Source organism: Folsomia candida, unplaced genomic scaffold (assembly GCF_002217175.1).
Source record: "Folsomia candida strain VU population unplaced genomic scaffold, ASM221717v1 Fcan01_Sc026, whole genome shotgun sequence".
NCBI lineage: Eukaryota > Metazoa > Arthropoda > Collembola > Entomobryomorpha > Isotomidae > Folsomia > Folsomia candida.
The window spans coordinates 683,014-708,490 of record NW_019091218.1 but is presented as its reverse complement, the minus strand read 5'-3'; the positions used below and the strand labels follow the sequence as shown (position 1 = coordinate 708,490).

The window sequence follows — 25,477 nt, the reverse complement described above, 5'->3', positions numbered from 1 at the left end:
TGCAACTAAATCTGTATTTTTATTTTTTATTGTATGATTATTTCCTGACGCCGGAGAGGTTTTTCATAACCGAATTTAGTACGGTTGGAAAGCAAGTTATTCTATATCGCATAAGCCTACATAAACAAGATGTATGAATACAATTTACGGAAGAGCTACAGCCCTCGGGACGCGCAGCATACGACCGGGTTTAAATTTGTGCTTGGGTGCTGTACGTATATATTTATATTCTAAATTATATGTTTTCGAATATTGTCTCTTTCAATGGAACCCAAGGCTTCACAGACATTCTTCCAGCGAGCAGTTCAAGTCACACAATAACATTCGGCTTGACCTTAAACTGCACACATAGAATGAAAATTGTGAAAATTGTGTTTACCACCTGTAGCAAAGCGATTAATAACAAGAATTAATTAATTATTGTATCATATTATTTCATTCAATTGATAAATTGTACGTTACCGAGACAACTAATGAATAATTTAAAACAAATATTCTCCCTCCGCAAAGTCCCAACGAGTTATCAGCCACCTCTTGCCGAACGGATGATAGTGATGCGGGATCCTTTAAAATAGTAAGACCTGGCTTCCTTTTTTCCTTGGAAATCCAATTTTTTAAGCTATCAACCTTTGGAATGCAAACATAAATTATAAATCAATATGAAACACCTTTATTATTTAAATGAAGTATACATATGTGTAAACTTCGTGGTTACAAAACGTGGTAACAAGTTAACTATTTCTTCTTCAAAAAATACTTCAAAAACAATTTCTGAAACACACAATTCCTTCGTTCGGTAAATCTTAAACATTAAAATTTTGTTGCCAGGAATTTATGTAAGCGTATTCATTTTTAGAAAAAATTGTTTCCTCGTTTTCCCAATTTCTTAACCAAAACTAACCGTTGCACAAGATTCCGCCGCACAATAAAAAGTCGCCACAGTGAATAAGATGGAAGTTGTTAACGCGGCTCGCTCCATAATTGACGGCACGATTACCAAGTCCATCAGATGTATGGAATAATACAACACCACATCTAATACGTACGGAGCTACCAATCCGGAAAAAACATCGTTCAACAAACCCGAATATATAATCAAGTCATCGAACATCTCCAAAACCACGGAAGCGGAGACATCCTTATTTTCCACGTCCTTCAATACTTCTGAAAAATATTTACAGGGAACCCACAACGCTAAAGCTACAGTAAATAACAGATAGTCCACATCGTAGGCAATATGCATTCTAAAAATTGAACTGAGAATATCCACCAAACCCAAGAAGGTGTCTAAATAGCCGGGGTAAATTGAAGCAGTAGTAGAATTTGTGATCTGGGTTGTCATAAAATTTACATAGCTTTCATAAAAACTTGTGTCAAATATCAAACTTCGCTTGGGCGGAAGTGTTGTCAGGATCCCCTCATGGATGGCGTAGATTTGGCTAACCATCCTTAAACTGTATAAGAACGGGAGGCAGCAAACCTGGAATTGAGAGATGGTTTACTTAAAAATTGGGTGGGTTCTTCATTCCCCTTACTGGTCTCAACGGTTCTCGGTTCTGACCGAACCGGAACCGGCCGGTTCTTTCTGTAGGGGGAATGGAACCGATGTTTTATTGCCTCCTCGGTTCGGTTCCGGTTCTAGAACGGGACCGAACCGGGCGGACTGAACTTTTTAACTCAGTTTGCGGACTTCTTTAACTTTTACATATCAAAACTACTGGTTGGACCTGAACCGCCCGGTTCGGATCGGTTCGGTTCCCGTTCCAGTTAAAAAAGTTCGGTTCTGTTCCATTTCGGTTCTCAGTTCATTACTGGATCGGTCCAAGAACGGGTCCGTTGAGACCACGCATTTCCCCATAAATATTTCGTTCCAAGTTACCATTTTAAGTCTCCAATCCCAAATTCTTGCAATATTCCAACAGTTTTTAGTTTGCATGTGACCCAAATGGTGCAACAGATTTTGTATTTCCGTCCTCATTTTGAAAACAATGTAATATAAATTTATAATTGTCACTACAGAGACGGCGGATTTTAAAGTGTAAATGTAGTCAATTGGATTCTGCCCGTGTGCGCTTCTCAGCTGTAACATGAGTTTCGAAATCTTTTTCATAAATGCGAGTAGGAAAGTTATTCCGCAAAGTAATTTGGAGAAAAATCCTGAAGACTGGGATAAATATGATGTAATTTTGAATGGACAGTGACCAGTGTAGTAGCAAAAATTAAAATTGGAACGAAAGATGTTGGAGATTTTCGGTGAATTTTGGGGTTTTGAATTTTGAAATTTAATTTCGTTAATGCTGAACCCCATTTTTCCATACATTTTATGACAACCAATAACTTCCAATGAGTTAAATAGGATAGTTCTTTGTGAGTTTTCGCATTTGTCAAAATTTGTGAGAAGTAACAAGAATGAATTAATAAGTGAGAATGAATTTGTGAGAAATTATGATAAACAAAAATTTAATTATTTGAAGTGCGATAAATTGAAGTATGTTAAAGCAAACGGAACTTTTTGACTCGCATTATCGCCATTTGTTGGATTCATGTCGATATTAATAATTTGATTGTGTTGATTTATATTGCCACTTGGCACTAATTTTAGATGTTATTGGGTGACGACTTAAATAAACAAATTGACTAATTGAACTTAATACAGAAATTAGGTAACATGAATTGGTAAGTATAAAAATATAATGAATCAAAATACATTTGGCCAAATTCATAACCTTTTTATGCGGAAAAGAACGTAAATAAGGATTCAAAGGTTACAATTTTCTTTTGGCATGCGTATAAATATTTGGCCATTATAAGTCTCACAACACAAGTGCAAAAATAATTCTTATCTGTCAGTTGACTCGTTCCATTAAATAAATCCTAAATACGTATGTATGGCAGGCAGTGGTGGCCGAGTGGTGGCCCCATCACACTGTGCTTCAAGCCGAATGGAGGTTCTGGGTTCAATTCCCAGTACTGGCAGAGAGTTTTTTCCCTTGTGGTTTTCCTCTCTGACTTGTTGCACAGGTCTGTGCGGTGTCCATTGCACTACGGGCACCATAGTTAGGAACCTGTGACCATCTATTTCTCACTTATGTGAGGTTTGGTTCACTTGTAATTCAAATGTAATGGCTAAAATTGGGAATCAATAAAGACGACCTTTTTTTTGTATGCAATGCTAATATGACGTAAGTCTCTTTAATACAAGGTTTTTTTTACACTACCCAGTCTGTTCAGGTAAAGTGTTACCGGCAAAATGCTTTCATTTTTGAGAATTAAAATTTCCATTGCCGTAGTATCAGTGTATTTAGTTTTAGAAATCCACTGTTAATTCTTGTAACAATATAAATACGTATGGTCCGGTCCCAATTGTCCGGACGTTAAGAAATTCTTTTGATTTTTTCAAAATTTCGAAATTGGAACTTTGGGGAAACGCCTAACAGGAGTGGAGATACTAACATATAGAATGCAAGAAATAAATATGGTGCAATTCCATCCAAGAGAAATCTGTGTCCCTATGCACACCATGTTGTAAGCTCATAATGCCCCCCAAGGTAATTGCCCCACCAAACAATTTGGTTTATTAATCATCAGACACTGAAATACTTGATTACAAATTCTAAAATTAGTGGTGGATATCGATGAATTGAATAATTCCTACTCTAATATCAATCATCGATCCAGCCTTATCATGAAAATTAAGCCCAATATTTTTATCATGGGTAAATCCTGTACAAATACATACGAACGCATTTTAAAGTTGGAATTTACCTTTACAGCTTTCCGTTACATACTGATGCCTAGACCTAATATGATAATATTCTTATATAATATTATATAATATTGTAAAATATTATATAATATTCTTATCAAGTTCTGGGAATGGCTTAAACAAGCACTGCATTGAGCACTGAAGTTAATTCACGTCAACGAGATAACTCACAATGAGGAAGTGTGAGGTGGTTATCGCCTATAGCGACCGGACTAATTTTAAATTGTTCACACTCAAAAATAAGTAATTTTTCCGTTTTAGTGAATGGTCAGTTGACGCCCTTGGCTGAATTTTCAAAACAAATTCAGCCAAAATCGGGATTTTTTTGAAATGCTAAAACTTTTCGAATTTTAATCCGATTTCAAAAATTAAACCCAATTTGTGTTCAGAATTACGTCCTTGAAAATCTGAAAACTCATTTTTAAAATTTTTTTAGTAACCCAAAAAACGATAATTTTTCGAAAATAATTTTTTTAAATGAATTTTTATGTTTTCAGGGATGTAATTCTGAACACAAATTGGGTTTAATTTCTGAAAAGTTAAAATTCGAAAAGTTACAGCATTTTTAAAATCCTGATTTTGGCTTAATTTTTTTTTGAAAATTCAGCCAAAGGCGAGAACATGCCCACTCAGGAAAGCGAAAACATACTGGTCCGCTTATTTCTGGGTCTGAATAATTTAAAATTACGGTCTCGATCGGTGATAACCACCTTACACCTCTCCATTGTAAGTAGTTCTCCATATAAATATTCCAAATCCTTCTACTTGGAAATCCTTTGTACTATGTCAACAAGATCATATTTGTTTTGTTCGTGGCTTTCCTTAATACATACGTAGATTTAGTACGAAAGCATTGCAAAAGTGAAAAATAGGCCATCAATCTTCAGTGCAACTTTCTGTCATATTAATCCAGGGTTTACTTTTCATGCCGTATACAAATACGTCGTTTTTACGCATTGACAAGGTTGGTAAGCATAATTAAGCAGTTCTTCATCCCACTGATAAGTAATCCGCATTTCATCATGCAACTTATATGGGACCAGAGGTCGACGCCGCTGACCATATGCCGCCGACCCCTTTACGCGCCGCCGCCGCCGACCATATGCCGCCGACGCCTTAACGCGCCGCCGCCGCCGAAAACTTTCCTATACCTTCAACATTGCGACGCCGCGCTGCGCCGCCGACGCCGCCGAAAAATCACCAAAAACTGGCGCCGCCGCCGCCGAAAATTTGTCGGCGTCGACCTCTGTATGGGACGAATTGAAATATAAACCCTTAAATTTGGACATAAAAGTGGAATTTATCTCATTCCAGATTTGAGACTGATTCACCAAACAGCGCCTGCCTTCCGATTGAGGACCATATTATTGAATTATATTTCTGAGCCCAGCCAGGCTTGTAGAAATATATTAGGGGTAAGGTTAAAATTACTTACTAATCGGTAAATATTTATGTTACAAATATTTCGTTCGGCAAATAATCATGCACAAGTTTTTTTGAATACTTTTCAACTAATCGCTCAAAATTTTTTTCTAGTGTAAAGAGATCACAATTTCTTAATTCTTTGTTGAAAATTAGCCAATTATCTGCCCAAGTAAGTTATCCATCCTTTAGAATCACAGATGTCAATTGTTATAAAACAAAAATAATTTCCGAATACATACAAATTCCGAATTATTTTTGTTAAGTCATTACCTAAACACAATAAAACCCAATAAAACCCATTTAAACCCAATAAAACCCATTAAAACCCAAATAAAACCCAATTAACATGGTGAAACCCATTAAAACCCATGGGTTTTATAATTTTTGATTAAAACCCTGGGTTTTTCCGAACCCTGTTCGGAAGTAATATCTTCCCTCTTAATAATTAAACAAATAGCTTATTGAATCTTTTTATAGAGACAAAATGGGCAAATCTACGCCATTCCTCCTACTAATTCTTGCAACTATTATCTGCCTCACGAATGGCGCATGCTTTGGAAACGATTGGAAAAAGCGGGACAAACAATGTCGAGGACTCCGTTACAATACAAGGCACAGCTACGCAATGACGGATAAGAAGAAACGAAATTACTGCTGTGACGACGCACCGAGCCACCAGTGTTGGTTCAATGATTGGAAATCCAGAGATAGATTTTGTCAGGGGAGAAGATATAATTATCGCTACAGTTACAAAACTTCCTTTGAGCAGTCCATTTTAGTTGGGACGAAATATTGCTGTAGCGACCCCATCGTTAAGGGTCCGACCTGTTTCCATAACGATTGGCAAGCCAGGGACAAAGCCTGTGTGGGAAAACGGTACGCAAAGAGGTACTCTCTACCGGCCAAATATTTTGTTCGTGACCTCACTGGCTACGTTATTGGGGGTGGGTTTAAAATCCCGAATGGAAGGTATTACTGTTGTAGGGCGTGATACATACATAACTTGGGGTGGATTTGCATTGGGAAACGTTTTTCAACTTGTTTAAATTGTCGTATCGCAATTGATAACGAACTTCCTAATTCAATTCTTGGTTCTTTAAATGGATATTGGACAATGAATGATCCATCACAATCTCTTTTCACAGTTTTGTTAAACAGCACTTCACACAATTTCTCTTCATTACTAAGAATTGGTAAGGCTGGCAATGTTTCTAATTCCCAAAAACTTTTCATTAATGTTTCTAATTTCAACGTATTTTCACTATGGTTCAATTTTTCCAATTCATTGGTTTGAGTATGACACATTGTCAACTCCCTCTTTGAGGTTGTTTTGCTGCCGCCAATCAGCCAGCCCAATTGTGACTTGATTGCGATCGGACTGGTTGAAGAATCCATATTCTTTTCTCCATCGACTATCTCGTAGTACAATTCTGCACCCACTAAGATATCGATTTCAGCTGAAGTTTGAAATTCTGGATCCGCAAGGTTAATTTTTGGAAGATGGCTCACAACGCTATTGCCAATCTCCTTCATTGGTAATTTACTAATTTTTGGAACAATATAAGCTTCCATGTTAAACAATTTGGTTTCATCAAAATACGGGCCAAAAGTGACATCTACACTACCCTTTGTACATCCAAGTTCAGTTTGTCCTAGTCCATTAATAGGTACATAGGCTTTTCGTTTTTTCAATTTGAGTTTTTTCGCACAAGATACTGTTATAAAATTACTGGTTGATGCATTATCCAGTAACACACGACAATTCACATTTTCATTCAAATTATTTTTCACATTTACTCTGGCTGTTGCTATAATTGGCAAGCAAGCCTGTTCATTGGTTGTTAGTCAATCTGACCTATCCGTGTTCAATTCACTTCTACCTGGATTTCCTCCTCGATAGATATAATTGTTTTCGTCATGATTTGTTCCTTCATTAGGTCTTGAATCTCGACGATCAGGAGAAGCATCACGACGCACATTTGTATGATAAACTTGTTGTGGTCGATCTTCTCTTCGGTTCTGTTGAGCATTTTCAATATGAAGCAAATAATTATGGGCTTTGTTACATTTTTTGCATTTAAAATTTCCAACACAATTTGATTGTCCATGCTGTTCACGTAAACAACAAAAGCACAATTTGCAACTTCTTGCCATAACCCAACGTTGCTCGACATTGCCATCCAGAAACTTCCTGCATTTGAAGACTGGATGTGAATGATTGCATCCTAGCACGCACTTGTTGACAGGTTGTTGTGTTTGGGTATGATACACATTAACTTTGGGTTTGTTTTGTTGTTGAGGGTTTTCATCCAATGCACTAGCATGGCGTTCCAAAAATTCACATAATTCATCGAAACTAGGCATGTCCTTATCTTTCAATGTATGCTCCCATAAATCTTTTGCACAAGGATCCAGTTTACTCAAAATCTGATGCACATAAATTGGTTCAATTGACTTATCTTTCTTGTATCCCATTAATTTCATTGATCGGATACATCGGTTTGTCGCATCGATTAGAGATTTTAATGATTTTGCAGTTCCAGTGGTTTTTGGATGACTAAAGAATCGATCCAATGTAGCAAGAACAATTTTTCTCTTTGAACTTGGCACTAATAATTCACGAAAAACTAAATACTGCGCTAACTAACACTTAAGTCACTCAATTTGGATGTTTGATAATTTTATCACCACGAAGAAATTCACTTATATCGATTATATGTATGTTCACAATTATTAATTTTATTTATAATTGCACCGTTCGTGAGACCATGTTTTTAATCGTAAGTAAATTCCTTAGAGGTGCGTGAGTTGTAAATTCACGTTAGTTAATTATGAGTGTGTGTATGTTGAAGTGTAGCACAACTTGAATTACTGTGCACCAAATTCTAGCATAAAGCTCTATGTTGTGTAAATGATTCGTAGACAACTTCAATTGGTTAATTTTAAATTAATAGTAACTGGTTTATTTCTGGTTTAATTCATTAGTAAATACAAACTTGCATGAAACTATTTCTATTATTAATGGTTAATATGGGGTATTGTGATACAACTATTTCTTATTGGCAAACTGATACAATTCCTATGGGTAATTTGATACTAATAATTTTGCAATCTCAATTTCTCATTTGAGGCAATTTGAGACTTGCGATTCACTCTTGTGCAGAACAACCCTGTGTTACAAAAATATTAAATGGGCGTTACGCGGGCTCTGGTCCGTGGCTACCTTTATACTGCAGAGCGGACGGAAAAGCACCCGTGTATGCTAACTAATACATTCCATTTTCCAACTAAAAATAAATCTATTTGCAAGTTATGCAAGTTATGTAAGTTACATAAATACCGTTGTTTGTTCAACATTGGAACAAATACATGCATACATAACTTACTACCATTTTACCTGTTTAGAAAACTGCAAAACTGGACAACTGAATCTACATAAGATGAGTTTGCAAGATGTGAAAGCGATGCAGCGTAACATACCTGCCATCACTTCCGCATATACATTGATTTGCATGTTTCTACTGAAATACCTATGTAAATTGCGCTAAATCTGCATCTTAAATGCAGACTGACAAAACAATGCAATCTACATATTCCAACTCCAAATACATTCATATTCCTACATATTAGGAACCTGAACAGTAGCAAATAATATTTATGACATCATTGCAGAAAATGAAAATGAAAATGAACCTATTTACCGTCTTTCCCTGTTCAAGCGATTAGCTTGTTCTACCACAGGTGACGTCGTCCTAGGCTCTATACCATATATCTCTGTTGAGTTTCGGACTCATCACGTAGAGATTGGGTGCTCTACATGGATCTCCCATCACTTTGCTGCCACCAGAGCCACGGAACACAGCTGTTCGGGTAGTGGAGCAGATTAGTGACATCACGCCTAGCATACCCATATGCATTCATGATGTAGGAGATACCTACCCCGTACTAACACCGAGCCAAGTAGGATTAGCAATTATTAATGATTAGAAATTATTGGTATTTAAATGATTTAATTCTCTTTAAATTTAAATTGTATTTATTTAATATGAGCAATTTCTAAATTTATCATATATAATTCGCATTGATATGTAATGTTAAATTACTAATACAATAGAATAATTGACATGTATATTTTTGAGGGATTACCTATGTACCAGCAAAATTAATATGTGACATACTAAATTCTGATGCAAGATTGGTTCTACGTATTATTTGGGAAATAAGTAATATAAAAATTACCCTACATACTCACCCAGACTATTGACATATGGTTGCAAGTATGCAAATAATGTACTTATTATTTAAAACTTTCTGGCAATAAATAAATCATAAACAAGTTTACCGACCAATTTTCAATGAATGAGATATGATCCGACATGCACCATGTGGGGATTATTTTGATAGCGTAAGTTAAAAGTAAGCAGGTTACGGCATTTATAATTCCACCCCCAGAATGCAATTTTGCATATGCTAATAGATGCTGCGCCGGCGGCCCCTGCTGGTAAACAGGTGGTGAGTGGTTGCTCTCTCCCGGAGAAAGTGATGCAATCCACCCAGGGGCCGTGGGAAAACCGACCACAGGAAACGCATGCGAAATACATACGTTAAAAAATGGATTGACATTTAATGGGACCACTTTTTTACGAACTGTTATTAATAACTACTCTCTAACAGAGGTCGACGCCGATAAATTTTCGACGGCGGCGGCGCCAGTTTCTGGTGATTTTTCGGTGGCGTCGGCGGGACCCACAATGTTAAAGGGGTAGGAAGTCAAATTTTTCGGCGGCGGCGGCGCGTAAAATGCTTCGGCGTATGGCGGCGCGGCGGCGTGGGATCGGCGGCGTCGACCTCTGCTCTCTAATACCAACATCTCTGACATAATGATCTATGCGCATACTTACAAGGGACACTCACGACCTGTCGTTTGCGTCCAGGGTACCCACTATGTTTTTCAGAATCTACTAGGACCCCAGATGAAGGATCCATTCATATTTCCGTTTAAAACTCATATTTGGCGCCATGGCGTGGCGCCAAACTTAAAAATTTGCATTTTCGACCAATTTCAAACCCCCATAACTTTTGCAGTTTATGTCGGATTTTTAAAATTTTATGCTCAAAATGATCAGAAAAGTCGAAATTTTAGAGAAAAAAATTTTAATTTTTGAGATATTTTTAGCATTTGTTCGACGAACCCGAAATTTCGAAATTTTGCGAAAAGTTAAAAGCGATAATTTTGGAAAAAGTTTCATAGAATACGAAAGTTGAACTCCTTGTCATGATTTTTGCCAAAAATTTTGAAAATCCGTCCAGGATTTCAAAAGTTACGGCGGTTTTAAAATGAAAAAACCATCAAATTTGGCGAATTTGGCGCCACGCCATGTCTCCAAATATGAGTTTTACACGGAAATATGAATGAATCCTTCATCTGGGGTCCTAGTAGATTCTAAAAACATAGTGCGTTCCCTGGACTCAAACGACAGGTCGTGAGTGTCCCTTGTTAGACACGGACAAATTACCACATTGCAAATTATTTCAGTAATAATTTTAACTGCCACCTATTCATTAGATTTGCCAAAATCCACAAGTATTTCATTTCATTTCGGCCTTTATGCAAGTGTTAAAATCTATCAGTTTTGACAAATTGGTGTCAACTCCATGGCACAATTAGCAGTTTGTTAATTTGAGAACTAAAATATTTTAATCGTTTTAAATTTAAATTTATAAGATTCATTAATCATAAATTAATTACTAATTACAATAAGTCATTTGGTATTTTGGAATTTCGGAAAACTAGAAAACAGGATGATATGTGTTTAATTTAGGGAAAATTTACAAAGACTTGGAAGTGAGCACAAATCTCTACACGTGCAGTAGCTACGTCTGAAATTGTCGCCCTAATGGGAAGCGTACTTCCGGCCAAGACATCATTTGGAACAATGGTGAATCTGATAGTGTAAGTTTGTCCTGGCTGGACGGATGAGTTGTCCAGGTTCGTATCGATAATAGTTACTTCTCCAGTGAAATAAGTAGTTGTGACCTTGAGATGCAGTTGGCTGGAGGCGCTGCTCGGGATCAGGTCTCCTTCAGCTACATATGGGGTGCCAGGATTCTAAAGAATTGGTCAAATTAGAGTTAAGTCAGGGTGCATAACCATTTTGTTTAGGCAACTTTTGGGAAATTTTTTAAAAAAAATTCAAAAATAGCAAGTTTTGAAGGCAGTTAAAAAGCCTTGAAATTTCTACTTTAACTCAGGGTGCATACACATTTTTGTTGTCCGTGGTTTCTTCTAAGGCGGTAATGCAAGCATGATTTTTTTTTAAAATAAAAGTTCAGAAATTAGATGCAATTTTGCCATGAATTTAGCTAGTTACCATGGCAAAATTGCATGCCATTCCCGAACTTTTGATTCTTTCGAAAAAAAAATCATCCTTGCATCACCCCCTAATGAGAAACCACGGACAACAAAAATGTTTATGCAGCCTGAGTTAAAGTAGAAATTTCAACTCTTTTTATTTGTTATGAAGTGCCTTCAAAATTCGCTAAATTAAAAAATTCCCAAAAGTTGCGCAATTAATGGACACTCCTTTTCCTTCAACTCTTACCAGACGGCAAGTTGATCCTTCACAATCTTCTACTCTTAGCTGCGTAAGAGTTCCTACGCCGCCGCATCTCTCGAAAGTAACGACGCCCCCCAACGCAGACCCCACCATGGCCAACAGGACAATTGCGAAGAGCTTCATGTTTCCTGGAAATTCGTTCTTAATTAGTTTCTCTAAAAAAAGCAAGCTGGAGGACCCTCTGCGAACGACTGATGTAATCCACATCCAGAACCGTAGTTTTATACCTGTCATTACACTGATAGAAAGTGTGATCACGAAAATTTTATCTTTATGGGTACATACTTCTCCAAGCAGTTGGTTGGTTACGCAAATTTAAAGATCTATATTATAATTTAGGAAAGTCCGTCCCGTCAAATTTTCTGTGACATCGCAACACTAAAAACTTCGTTAGCAAGGTTAAAAAAGTCCTTAGCAACGTTATAAAATTTCCTTCGTAGCGTTAAAACCGATCCTTAGCAACATTAAATATTGCTTAAAACCATAAATACATCGACCTTACGTACAGGTTGGTTTAGATGTCAGGTTAGAAGGTCAAATTTTCAATAGACAAACTTCGGAAATCTCCCTTCGTTATCTAAATTTTGTCTTTGAAATTCAATATTTTAAGAATTTTGTCATCAGTGTTCCATAATTTATGATAAAAATTAATAAAAATCTCAATCCCAAATCCCAAATCTATAACTACTGGAAATTTACGAATTCTTCCTATTTAAAAATTTTCCATTGGAACCTGACATTTAAACCACCCTGCATTACTGAACATAGGTATTTGATGTTTGCCCTGAAATTTTAATTTCGTTTTAGATTACACCACACCAGTTCGGGAGTTCAGTACTCCTTATCATAATTGCCTATCCTATGTATATACACGTATGTCGGCCGTTTTTAAGACGGGCTTATAGGCTAGTTTAAATATACATTATACAATAAAACTGATAATTAATTACCTACTTGATAAGAGTTAAATTGCGATCCAACTCACAAATATTTGATATACAGGTATGTAAATAAGTACGTATATGCAGTGTACGTACGTATGTACATGCAGTGTGTAAATGATTAATTCTGACGTTTCAATTAAGTAATTCAAGTGCCACAACATCATTTAGCAGTATGCTTGAATGTATGTAATATTTACCTATTTGATGGATCATTTTGTAAAGAACAATCAAATTTGCACACGACTTTGCACCAGTGTGGACCAAGTGTTGAAATACTTCATAACATTCCGACACGACGTGCCAACCAAGTGCCAAATGAGAACTTGGTACAAGATTGATAAAGTCAGATCATCATGCGATTTGAGTTTCGTAAACATTGCACCGTGTGCAATTGCACTGAGTGCAAATTATAATTAGAAACTAAGCTCGAAAAAAGGATTGCTTAGGTGAGACTAGAAGTGCGATTAAAATTTGGAAATAAACCACTCTTAGAGAAAGTATTCGTATTCCTAACATCACCGCTTTAGGAATAATTTCTTGGGTTTCGTACGCTCTTAGAAATGAGGTTGCGGTTATAACCAAAAAGTAAACGTATCTATATGACTCGACCGCCATGGTTATGAATTTGTCACCAACTGATTATAAATTTATTAGCTCTGGTGACAATTTAATACCAAGCCGGTGAAACTTTATAATTAATCGGTGACAATTGTAACCACTCGATGACAAATTTATAACCAAGGCGGTAGAGTCTTATATGTTTACTTTTTGGTTATATTTAATCGTAACCCGATTTCTAAGAGTGTAATTATATAAATTTGATTCAAGTAGTATGAAGAAAGATATTTTACTAAATTTTTTGGTTATGATTATGCAATGGCGAGAAATTTACAGGAGTACTAAGCAAGCCGGGAAATCTTACAAATTCGATTGTTTGTATGTTTATTCATTTACCTAGATATTTATAAATTACAATTTGCACGAAGAAATTAATCCGAGGGATGCGATGTCTAAAATACGAATCCTTGCTCTGATGGTGATTTATTTTCATCTTTTAATCGCACTTCTTGTCTCAGCTAAACAATCCTTTTTTGCTTAAAAAGTTAATTTGTAACTTTTAATTGAAAATAAATTACTGCAGGCCAACTTATTGATAATTTAGTCGAAATGTAAATACATTGTTGAGAATTTGAGATTTGAAGTTTATGAAAAATCTTCGCCCATGACTTTTGCTCGGCAGTGTATGTTAACTTGTTTGGTTTCCTGGAAATATTATGTGTGGACTTTTCTCTACATTCAAAAATATGACTTTGCCATAATTGACTAAGGACACTTCATTAAAATCGGTCAAGAAATGGCAAAGTTATGGCTTTTGGTCGCTTCTAAAACCGTGTTGAATGCATACTTAGGTGTTTTTTACGTAACTATAGCCCCACCTAAGAAAAATAAGAATAATATTACAACATGATGGATGACTGAAGAATAACACATTTTTCAGATAATATATAACAACCACTTCAAACTACCTAGTATAAATACGGCATCGTACGTGTCATAAATTTCATACTATATCATAAATAACTAAATATCACAAAAATGAAGCCTGTTGCAATTGCTATCGTTCTTGCCTTAGCCCTTGGCTATGTGGAACCTCATGGCTACCTCATGACACCCTTGGCCAGGACCTCCATCCATTTGGACCCCAATCTCCCCTACAATCCACCTTATTGGTATGATAACAAGTAAGTAAGCCAGTGACAAGGTATGCTACATATCTAAAATAAGTTACGCTGTATTTGGATTACTGACAATGGAGGTCTCCCAACACATGCTCACAAATTTAGGCCAAAGTCGCGTCAATGGATGATAAATATAATTAGCATGAAATTTGCAAATGGAAGTATCTGCCAATGCGCAGGTTTTGCGACGACATTTGCATCCAAAGCTTGAAAAATCCACAGCAAATTGAGAAAATTTAAAATTTGCCAGCCTTGGGGTGCGTTTTCCCCTCTTTTTATGAAAATATCTCCGCTAAACCTGAGCATTCGCAGATACTGCCATTTGCAAATTTGATACTAATTATATTTGTGATCGATTGATGCTAATTTGGTCAAAATCTGTGAGCATACGTTGGGAGACATCTATCGTGAGTCAATTCAATGCTGACTATATTTTTTTCGGTAATTAATAAATTAATCTTTCAGAGGAGTCTGGTGCAACAATGTTCATCAGGACCTCCAATACAGTCAGTGTGGAAGGTGAGCTGGCGCTTATAGAATATTAGTTTTTAAAAAACAAGAAGCTTCTGGTTATGAAGTTTTATAATTTTTTAAAAACCAAAATTAGCTTATTTGTTTTAATCAAGGTGTGGAGAGGCCGCTGGTAACTACGACGCTTCCCAAGGTGGTATTTACGACAAAGGCGTTCTTACCGGGAATTATACTTCCGGATCGGTAAGCAGTAGCTTCAATATATATTAAATGGCTAGCTAAAACCGGTTAAAATTTAAGTAATTATAAGCTCACCAAACATATTTTTTAGATAATTGAAATCAAAGCCGGCCTTGACAACGCCCATTTTGGTAAGAACGTCTTGTTCTAGCATTATTAAAAATAAGGTTTCCTGCGTGACTTTACAGGATTATTAAGAGCGTGTCTTAATGTTTAGGAATCGTTTTCTCTTGTATTTAGGTCACTTCCAAATGGAGCTTTGTGCCCAGGAGCAAGAGACCGATAACTGCTTCAACCTCCTTCCAGTTGTCTCCGCCTCGCAGCCGTTGAGAGGAGAATACCAAGTCTGCATCCCGTTCGACAACCCTGCCCCACCAAATGACATTGTCACCGTCCGCCTCCAGCTCCCAGCAGGAGTTAGGTGCAGCAGGTGCACCCTCCGGTGGACTTACAGGTATGAACACCCTTAGATAAATCCAAAGATAAAATTAAGATGACGACAGTTCATACAATGAGGCTCAAAAATGTTAGATTGTTGTATTATTTGGCGTATAGCGTAAACTATATGAGTCAATTTGGACCTAAATTGATCCATGTAGCAGACCTTGAATTTAAAAAAAATATTTATGCATTCAAAGTTCATTCATTCAAAGCCTTGAGAAAGATATTTATTCCTCATTCATATGTAATTTGTAAAAGAAAAAATATTTATTAATTATTCCACTGCTTCATTGTTCATTCAATAATCATTCAATTTTTGAATATTGAATGAATGTGAACGTGTATTTATGTAGCAGACACAGAATTTTTTAAATTCTAAAAAGACTAATCACATAATTTTTTAGGACCTCATATCCTAATGGAGCGCCAGGTAATTCATTAAATCCCTTATACAACAAATCATTCTAAAGATCATCATTCTAACTCATGGACTTCCCATCAATTTACAAGTCGCATATTTTTAAGAGTAAATCTTTTTATAATTGTTCATTTTTCTGCAGACTGGAACAATTGCTATACTGCAGCTCCAGCCCAAACCTTCCGGAACTGTGCGGATATCAGCATCAATTAAAAAGAGAAGCTAAATCAAACACAAATTATAGTATCCCTAACACAAGTTATACACAATGTGTAAACAATTTGATCCAATATTCAAATAAATAAAAAGCAAGATAAATAACTGCAGATACATATTTAATTATTTCGATTTTAAAACCACCTTTCATTTATTTGGATAGCGTATGAAATAATCATGAATTTTAAGTCTTAAAACAGTGTAGTGTACATGCTACATTGCGTCGCTGCTACGCATTCAGCAGAATGCGTAAACAGCGGCGTAACTAGGGGAAGGTGGTGGGAGGTGAAACATACCGGCCAGCTACTTTTTTCATAGTTTTGATGACCTTATTCTCATCCACTATCTCAGGAATTACTTTGAGTCTCATTTGCTACAACAAACGGACGCAAATTATGCACCGAATCATAAAATTACGACGCAGAGGAGGAGGGGGAGGAGTGGAATCAAGGAATTCTGTCACCGATGGCTTACAAAGGGCCACCATCGTTAAGCATTCGGCCCTAAATGACCCGCAAGCCCAGTGGGTATCCGTCGATAAGGGCGAATGTGGACGTGCCCACATGCCAGACCGTGGGACCGGCAGCACCAGGACCTGGTCACGATAGTATCGTGACCAGATAATACACTCAAAATAAAAATGAGTACAATTTACTCAAGGTTAGTAAAAAAGAGTATTGCGCAACCGATATTCAACGTTATGCAAATTTTAGCTACCCAGTGAACAAATTTTAAACAACTTTGGGAAAGTTTTACACAGCCCTTGATTTTATTCTACCTTCTGGTTGTGTGTTCCAGTTTTTTACTCCACTTTGAGTAGAATCAGGTATACATACCTCAATTAGTACCTGATTGGTACCAATTGAGAAATACGTATGTCGTATTTGTACAAGAAAAAAGAACGTGCCAGTATCCAAACGGCACCAGTTTATTGCTCGTAGGGATGCTTTTCGACTTTCTTAAATCTAATTATGGTTTTAATTACTGTTCCACTCTCAACCACATTTCGTTAATGAGGTAGATTAGATTCCGGATGTGGTAATTATTTAACAATTAATAATACAAAATGCAGCACACATACGAGCATATATATTTAAGCGTCTGGTCAAGTTAGGTCGCTCCAGTTGTATTCACCTTCTTCGCAAATATGAATTCTACACACTGCATCATTATTACTGCAATAATCATGTTTATTGCAGTCATTGGAACTGGTAGGTCGAATACGCAATTGCCAGAAGAATTTTTGTAAATAAAAATTTGTCGTTTTTCAGAAACAAGGGATCCACCCAGAACCAAAACCCAGGTCTCATCATTAACTCCGAATACCCGGCATTATAGATCCCCGACTGATGGTCAAGTTCCACAACCAGTAATTAAAAGTGTTTCTAGTCCTCCTCAACTTCAGCCAAGCCCTGTTGTAATGGAGAATGGGGTTACTTTACTGGAACCAAGTAGAATTGTTGCAATGGATGATTAGGGACCTGCAAATAATTTGCTTCTATCCATATGTACATGTTCACATCCATTCATTTACTGATGAATAAATAAATTATTGTCTCAATATTCACAGATTGAACGAATATTAAATGATGATTTTATTCTGATTTTTTAATAAGTGAATATTGAATGAATATCTATTCAATTCGTGTGAATGAATATTTTTTCATCACTAATTTTTTTCTCAATGTTTAATTCATAAGGAAAGTTGAGAAATTCTGATTGAAATTTTGAAATTGAAATTTTGAATGAAATGAATAGTGAATAATGAATAAATGTTCAATGATTAATGAATTTTTTTACAAATTATGAACGAGCGGTTAAGTTCAGTCTTTGGGCACATTTGCTCTTGCTTTTTCCTCCACGGGGGAGAACCAGGGAGGAATTCGAACTTTGACCCTCAGGTTTTTTTTAAAGCGGTCTTTCAACAGAAGGGAAAGTTTCATGTGACTCCTAATTTTTGGCTTGATTTTTTGACATAACTGTCACTAACACAATCCCAGTGTAGCTTCCAAATAGGTTCCATTGTTAATAAATTCTGAAAAAAACATGGTGGGTATCCTGCACTCGGGGAGCAGTCAGGTACCTTTTCTATAGTGTTTCTCAACGGGTACGAAATCCTTCATCCGAACCCAAACCCGAACCCGATAAGCTCTATCCGAACCCGAACCCAAAACCCGATAAGTACCCGATAAGCATAAAATAATTTCATAAGCTCATTTGTGTATTAATGAATTTGTTTTCCAACTATGGCTCAACTAGTAATAACAAATCACAACTTTGAGCTTCAATTTTAGAACTTCTATTTTTTGTCAAAAAAGAAACCAGCCTTCTACTGCATAAACTTTTGTTTCCACCCCTACTATTATCCATCACCCATGGGTATATTATATACCATTGTCATAATATTTGTTGAACCGTCATAAAATATGTAACTCAAGATAGAAAGGCAGAAAGAATTAGATAAGGTTGCCAATCTTTCCCAGGTTAAAATTTCTATCCCGTCATGTGTACATGGAATGGTAAAGGAAGACTCAGAAATTATTAAAGTTTGGTTACATATTTTATGAACGTTCCATTAATTGAATCACAACTTATTTTAAACAACTCGTAATGTTTAAAAAAAACTTATTGGGACTTAAATCTTATCGCTCAATTTTGAATCGGGTTTTCGGATAATCCGAAGGTAAATCCGAATCCGAACCCGAACCCGATAAAAACCCGATAACGACTCGAACCCGTTGGGAAACTCTACTTTTCTATGTTTACCTCATGTGTTCCAGAAGTTTGCATTAGTATTACACCAATTGATTATCTTTATCGCAGTATAAAAGCTCTAATTCGTCCACTCCCTAATCGTGCAAACTATAGTGGTTTCTCTTACGTTTCACTTATGATTGATTTATTTATTTCAAGGAGACACTCCATTTCTGGGTTATTACGCCTCAAGGTATGTAATAAGGATTTCTTCATATACATAGTGTTAATAAAGTTCCTGACCACAGCAAAAGATCCTCATACTCACGCACAAAAGTTGCTGAAACTTTCTTGGTGTTGCTTTCTCGGTACTAATTTTTTCTGACAATGTCCCCCAGATGTTCATGCTCAAGTGTGGAAAAAATTATAAAAATTCATTCATGTTTGGATGAACAAGAAGAGGTGTTACAAACCTCTCGAAAATATTGAGTTCGCAGAAATACCTTCCAGTTGTGGAGGAACTGGAATTAAATAAACGACGTCATTCATCTCAGGCGACCCACCACACCCGGGGAAATAACTTACAATACGATTTTAGAAAGAATCTAGAGAAAACCTGGTAGTTCGACAATAAAATGTGAAGCGCTCCTAAATCTCACATATCAATTTTAACGATTTTGGTACAAAATCTGTCGTTCCATTATCCAGAGTCACGTAAAAACCAGTGATATGCATACATAAATGTTATTTTTTGTAAAAAGTGGCAGTAAATTTTATGCATTTAGCAGATATTCGTCAATATATTAACTTCATTTAAGGTTTATTTAAGGTTAAGATTTCAATATGGATTTATTACGTTTTTCAAATTTTTAAATTGGGTTACAAAGTCTTTTAAAAATTTTGGGATTTGAAATGGATTCAATTTTTAGAAACTTTGAATTGAATCAGTGATTGCCGCCTAAAGTAGGAGAATCCGGCCTTGGGCGAGGAAGTGGAGGAAGTGGGCGGTTTGGGGGTGGACCGGGTTGTGGCGGGAGTCGGGAACGACTGGGGCCCGCTGTCGTAGCTTGACGCGGAGGACTCCCACTCCCGGTTCCGGGCGAGTTCGGTTTTACTTTCCTCTCCTCACGAGAAACCTCTTCCGCCAAAGATGGAACAAGACATTGGACCAATACAATCTTAAAAAAGGAGAAAGGTTCTACATATTAATTCTGAGAACTCTGATTTTATACATGATTACATTTACTTCAATTAATGGTGTTCATTTAATTAGCCCTGAAAGTTTTTTGGAACCATGCACAAATATATGAACACTGGCCCAAAGTAAAAAGGAAAAATGATCAATATACTGACAAATTTCCGAAAATCTAATCAGCAACAGTAAAAAAATGCCTCGAAGTTTTCACTCGTTTTTAGCTGCAAATTTTCAAATATTGGTAAGAGAAATCGGGACGAATTAAATCAACACCCTTTATTTATAATTGAGTTCTCCGAGCTTATGCTCTCCGATTTTGAGCAAACTAAATATTCCCAATTTATCACAAATTTGATTAATATGAAATTTTGAAACGAGACGATCACCCGATGGACACGTTTGCATCCGAAGAGGAGAAAACACGTCCTCCTGACTTTGACACACTTTACAGTTTCCAAATTTACTGCGTTTTCACCTCTTCGGATACAAATGTCTCTGCCAAACGTGCCCATTCAGAGATGGTATTATTTGCAAATTTCATGCCAATTAAATTGTGATAAACTGGGAATATTTTGTTGCTCAAAATTGGAGAGTATACGCTCAGAGATGTCCCTTATATAGACTTGTAAAATATTTCGGACTTACACAAATGGTGAAAACCAGTAAGAGCTTCATGTTTAGGGATTTTATGACCACGCTCTAACAGGATATAAGTTTCCGAAATGTTTGCAAGTTTGAAGATGTAGACGAAGAGTGAATGATTGCTGTACTGAAGAGTAAAATCGCTTTTATGGGGCAGTCGGTCAAGCAAGATAGGCTTCGATTTGGGTACTAATTGATACCACTTCCGTCATAAAAGTGATTAGTTTGTCATTAGTTTGGTAGTTTTCCACCCCGGTATAATTGCGTTACTGGGTAGTAAACAAGGAACTTAGGTGAACTATGCTCTTCTAAACATACATATGTACTGATCAAGGAGCACTATGGTCGATGCATTTAAGTTAGAGACATTTTTGTAGACATTGTTTAACAAAAAATGCACGATATCTCAATTTTACTACTAAGGTTATACATAAACTAGTTTTGCATAGATAATCTCAACATTAATAGTTGCAGCTTAATTCAATAGATGCATAATTTTGTTTGAGGTATTAAAATTAGATCCATTTTTATATACATTACCTACCTAATAATATTTTTATTTAAATGGCTTGACCATGTACCTATTATACCTACATATGCATTTACGTGTAACAATTTTTATTATCGTATGCATGTATTTAGTACATATGTATTGGAACACTTCTCTGGATCTGCATCTCTGGATTAAATTGCAAAAAATCTCATTTTTCCCCGACCACACCCCCTGTGGACGAGGGGGTGGTCCGCTTGACCGCAAAAAAGTATGGGATCCTCACCCTGGGGTCATTTGCATATCGAAAACCGATTTCGATTATCTCGATCCGTTCTCCCGTTATCCTGCTGACGGGCAGACATACAGTGTCTGCGCACTTTTATGTTGATAACAAATATGTATGCAAAGAGAATAAAATATTTGCCATTTCTTGTTGCAAATTGTGGAAATCTTAAATTTGTTAAATTTGACTTTATTACTTATTCAGAATTTATTTAATTTATTTAATAAAATTAGCATTTTAACACTTTAACACCTGAAGAAGGGAACATTTGAACGCTGAATGCTTGTGACTAAATCACTTAAAAAATGTCATCCACACGATCCGATAATTCTACCTTAAATACCTTGAATTTACAATTGAGATTGTATAAACCTTTTGCATAATACTCTTTTTATTGTATTTTATGTATAGCTAGGAATTCAAGTACATGGAAAAATGTGTATGGATGTATGCTTGGGTTTGTATTACACGTTAAAATTTCGCTTCCCTTCTTTTATGTATCAGAATTATTGACATGGTCTGATTCAAGCAAAAATTCTGTATCACCAACGGCGTCCCATTGTCGATAAAGTTCGACCCAAATTTGATTTTTAGTGTTCCGCATGATTTCAACTGCTTGCGTATCAGGGATTGACTCCTAAACTGCAAAGTCATCTTTTCCACGCCCTTCAGATATTTTACAGACGAATTGAAAACCCACGACGCCAGTGTGAAGACGAGTATATTATTGACTGACGCGTCAACCAAAATCACGGGGAATATGAGAAAAACCGGCATTGGGATTTCCCTATGCATAGTGATGTCACTATTTGGAGTAACGGCGCCCCACAAACCATAATTGGGACGACTTTCGCCATTAGAAATGCATTCATTATTTTCTCAATCAATTGAATCTTCCGATATCTTGTGATGCAGGATTCCCACTCTGATAGCGAATTAGATTTCTGTATTTTTCTAAAAAAAATTTAATTTAAGATGTGAAAATTAGTACTTTATTATACTTTGGTAATAAAAATCTTGTGTAGTACGGTGTTTCAAGTATTCTAAATATAGCAAATTTTCGCGTGGTACTGAGGATACTTTTTAACCATTTAAAACTTATTTTTTGGGGTTATCATCGATGATCGATCTTACCTTTCAAGTAGCTGAAAGTAACTCAAAAGCGAGCTAATTCCGGCAAAAAGATTGTGTACGATTGGTGCCGTTCCAATGTAGAAGAGGCAAAAGCAGAGATATGTTTCTAAAAGTAGGATCAGTATTACCAGCCCATTCCCCCGTAAATCTGAGCACCCCGCGTGCATGGACAGAATGAATGGTGGGGCGCAAGGGTCGATCAGAATCAGGCCAAAAATTGCTAACGGAATTAAATAGTAGCTGTGCTTCAATAGGTAGAGAAATGCGAGCATTGCTTTGGTTTGTAGGGAAGTTTTATGCTTTTCTTAACGGGAAAATTAATAAATATTTGATTTGTATACAGGGTGGTTTAAATGTCAGGTTACAATGAAAAATTTGCACTGGGAAAAATTCATAAATTTCCATTAGTTATGGATTTGGGATTTTTATTAATTTTTATCAAAACTTTTGGAACACTGATGAGAAAATTCTTAAAATATTGAACTTCAGAGACTGGAGATGGAGATTTGCTAATTTTTCCACTTGAAAAATTTTTCATTGTAACCTGACATTTAAACCACCCTGTACATAGATATGCATCGGATAGACTTGAAAAACTTTATGAAGGAATTAATGGAACGATAACCTTTTAATATTTTATCCTCGAAGTCCAAACAAGTATTGATCATTTGTATTTGAGCCTTGTCTAAATCATAGTTCCAGCCGGACCCTATTAGTATAAAGAACATTACACAAAATACCAATCCTTGAACCTTCCTGGGTTGCGAAATCGACACGAAATATAAGTGGCAAGAGTCAGATATCGTGTATGTCAGCATAACCATATTAAGCAATTTGAACATCTTGTTCCCATGGGGAGTATTGATGGAAACGAATCGTTTAAGTTGGAGATCGAATTTGAATGGAAAATATTTAAATATTTGGTGGCAACGACGGTAATGTTGCACGATGAAGGAGAGAAAATGCGTAGAATACATTTCAAGTTTGATACAAAGCTTGATTATACTATTTTGGCAATTTTACTTTGTTTAATAGTGAAATTGAAAATTTGTTGAAAGTGGGCTTAGCGGAGTTGCTTCGGAATGAGCAGATATGACAATATTGGTTAAGAAAGAAACCGATCAGTAATTCAAGTACTGTGGATTTTAGCTCACTGCGCGTGGCGCATGCTTAATTTATTTATTGCGAAATTGTTGGACATCAACCTTGTACAATAATTTATTACTAACATGCATGGGGTAAGTATAAGGTTAACACCGGTGTGATGATGGTGTTTGTCACCCTAGCGACAAAACTGTTGCAATACTATCCCAATTTAACACAGGCAAGTGAGAACTTCTCACCTTTTTGGTAAAGCCGCAATCCTACCCCGTTGTTTTCAAAGACTTTTTCGCAGGGTTAAGTTTGAAGGTAATTCTGTATAAAAAACATGTTTCACAGGTTACGTAAAATGTTTACTTTGTTTCGTTTTATAACTTTTGATACATATGTACCTAAATACTTAAAAATTTCCGGCAGCTGCATGTACATGCTCAGCTTAAATTGTCAACGTTTTATGTCTTGCTGGTTCATGTAGCTAGTAAAATAAATGTTTAAACCTTTAATAATAAATGATTGTTGCGTGTCATCTCAACGTGTGTTAATCATTTTTAAGGGAACTCAAAGTGTGTATGCCGCTCATTGTCAACCGAAAGTGGATTATTTATAATTCCATCACTTCCTGTGGATAAATAATTAATCAGGGGTTTGGCTATGTAGCGGACGAAGTTCGTCTGGTTGAATAAGTCCTTAGTGTTGATGCACATGTATCTACATAAATTAGACAAACCGGCAGAATCTGAAAGTGTCTCCAACCACGCCTTGTCATTGTTTGGGATTAAAAATTAATCTGGACACGATTATACACTATGTGACTTATGTAATGCACCGATTAATTTTTTTAAGTAGATATGTCAACATGATCTCGTAATTTTTAAAATTTAAAACTCTGCACAACAATGTCAAAAATATGTCAAGTAGCTTATAAAAAAGGTTTCACTTTAAGTTAAACTTAAATAGGCTAAAGTAATATAAGGTTTATGTATACAAGTAGTATTTGAAAGGTATAATAAACCGTCGCAAACGCGCATACGGAAGTAGCTTCAGACGTACTTCACCCCAAACGGTCCCACCACAACTCGGGAACACTTAATTTCACTCTATTTCATCTATAGATTAATTTTTTATAAAAATCTCATTTTGCCCCAACCACACCCCTGGCGCCTAGGGGGTGTGGCACAACTCCGGAACACATAATTTTACTCTATTTCACCTATAGATTAAATTGCACTAAAAATCTCATTTTGCCCCAACCACACCCGCTGGCGCCGAAGGGGTGCGGCAAAATCGGGGAAACACTCAATTTCACTTAATTTCACTTAATTTCATTTAATTTCACTCAATTTCACTTAATTTTACCCATAGAATAAATTGCACTAAAAATCTCATTTTGCCCCAACCACACCCCCTGGGGCCCAGGGGGTGTGGCACAATCGGGGAAGCACTTAATTTCACTTAATTTCATTTAATTTCACTCAATTTCACCTAATTTTACCCATAGATTAAATTGCACTAAAAATCTCATTTTGCCCCAACCACACCCACTGGCGCCGAGGGGGTGTGGCACAACTCCGGAACACATAATTTTACTCTATTTCACCTATAGATTAAATTGCACTAAAAATCTCATTTTGCCCCGACCACACCCCCTGTCGCCAAAG

General features: G+C 36.3%; 3 protein-coding genes and 1 long non-coding RNA gene across 4 annotated transcripts; 1 reads left to right on the top strand and 3 right to left on the bottom strand.

The window, feature by feature from the left end:
• Positions 1–6,163: 6,163 nt before the first annotated feature.
• LOC118438758 lies at positions 6,164–7,666 on the bottom strand. The gene is made up of 3 exons (XM_035859481.1): positions 7,343–7,666; positions 7,072–7,300; positions 6,164–6,999 (listed from the first exon to the last, which is right to left on the bottom strand). Exons 1-3 carry the CDS (start codon positions 7,664–7,666, stop codon positions 6,164–6,166), a joined length of 1,389 nt encoding a protein of 462 aa, XP_035715374.1.
• Positions 7,667–10,862: 3,196 nt separating this feature from the next.
• LOC110859536 lies at positions 10,863–12,015 on the bottom strand. The gene is made up of 2 exons (XM_022108498.2): positions 11,794–12,015; positions 10,863–11,300 (listed from the first exon to the last, which is right to left on the bottom strand). The coding sequence occupies exons 1-2, from the start codon at positions 12,013–12,015 to the stop codon at positions 11,010–11,012; spliced, it is 513 nt and encodes a 170-aa protein (XP_021964190.2). The 3' UTR covers positions 10,863–11,009.
• Positions 12,016–14,309: 2,294 nt separating this feature from the next.
• Positions 14,310–16,400, top strand: LOC110859529. Its single transcript, XM_022108492.2, has 7 exons — positions 14,310–14,494; positions 14,957–15,010; positions 15,118–15,205; positions 15,294–15,333; positions 15,443–15,656; positions 16,048–16,073; positions 16,204–16,400. Exons 1-7 carry the CDS (start codon positions 14,349–14,351, stop codon positions 16,272–16,274), a joined length of 639 nt encoding a protein of 212 aa, XP_021964184.1. The 5' UTR covers positions 14,310–14,348; the 3' UTR covers positions 16,275–16,400.
• Positions 16,401–19,801: 3,401 nt separating this feature from the next.
• LOC118438800 lies at positions 19,802–20,947 on the bottom strand. The gene is made up of 2 exons (XR_004837072.1): positions 20,812–20,947; positions 19,802–20,149 (listed from the first exon to the last, which is right to left on the bottom strand). It is a non-coding gene; the product is annotated as an uncharacterized LOC118438800 (long non-coding RNA).
• Between the last annotated feature and the right edge of the window lie 4,530 nt (positions 20,948–25,477).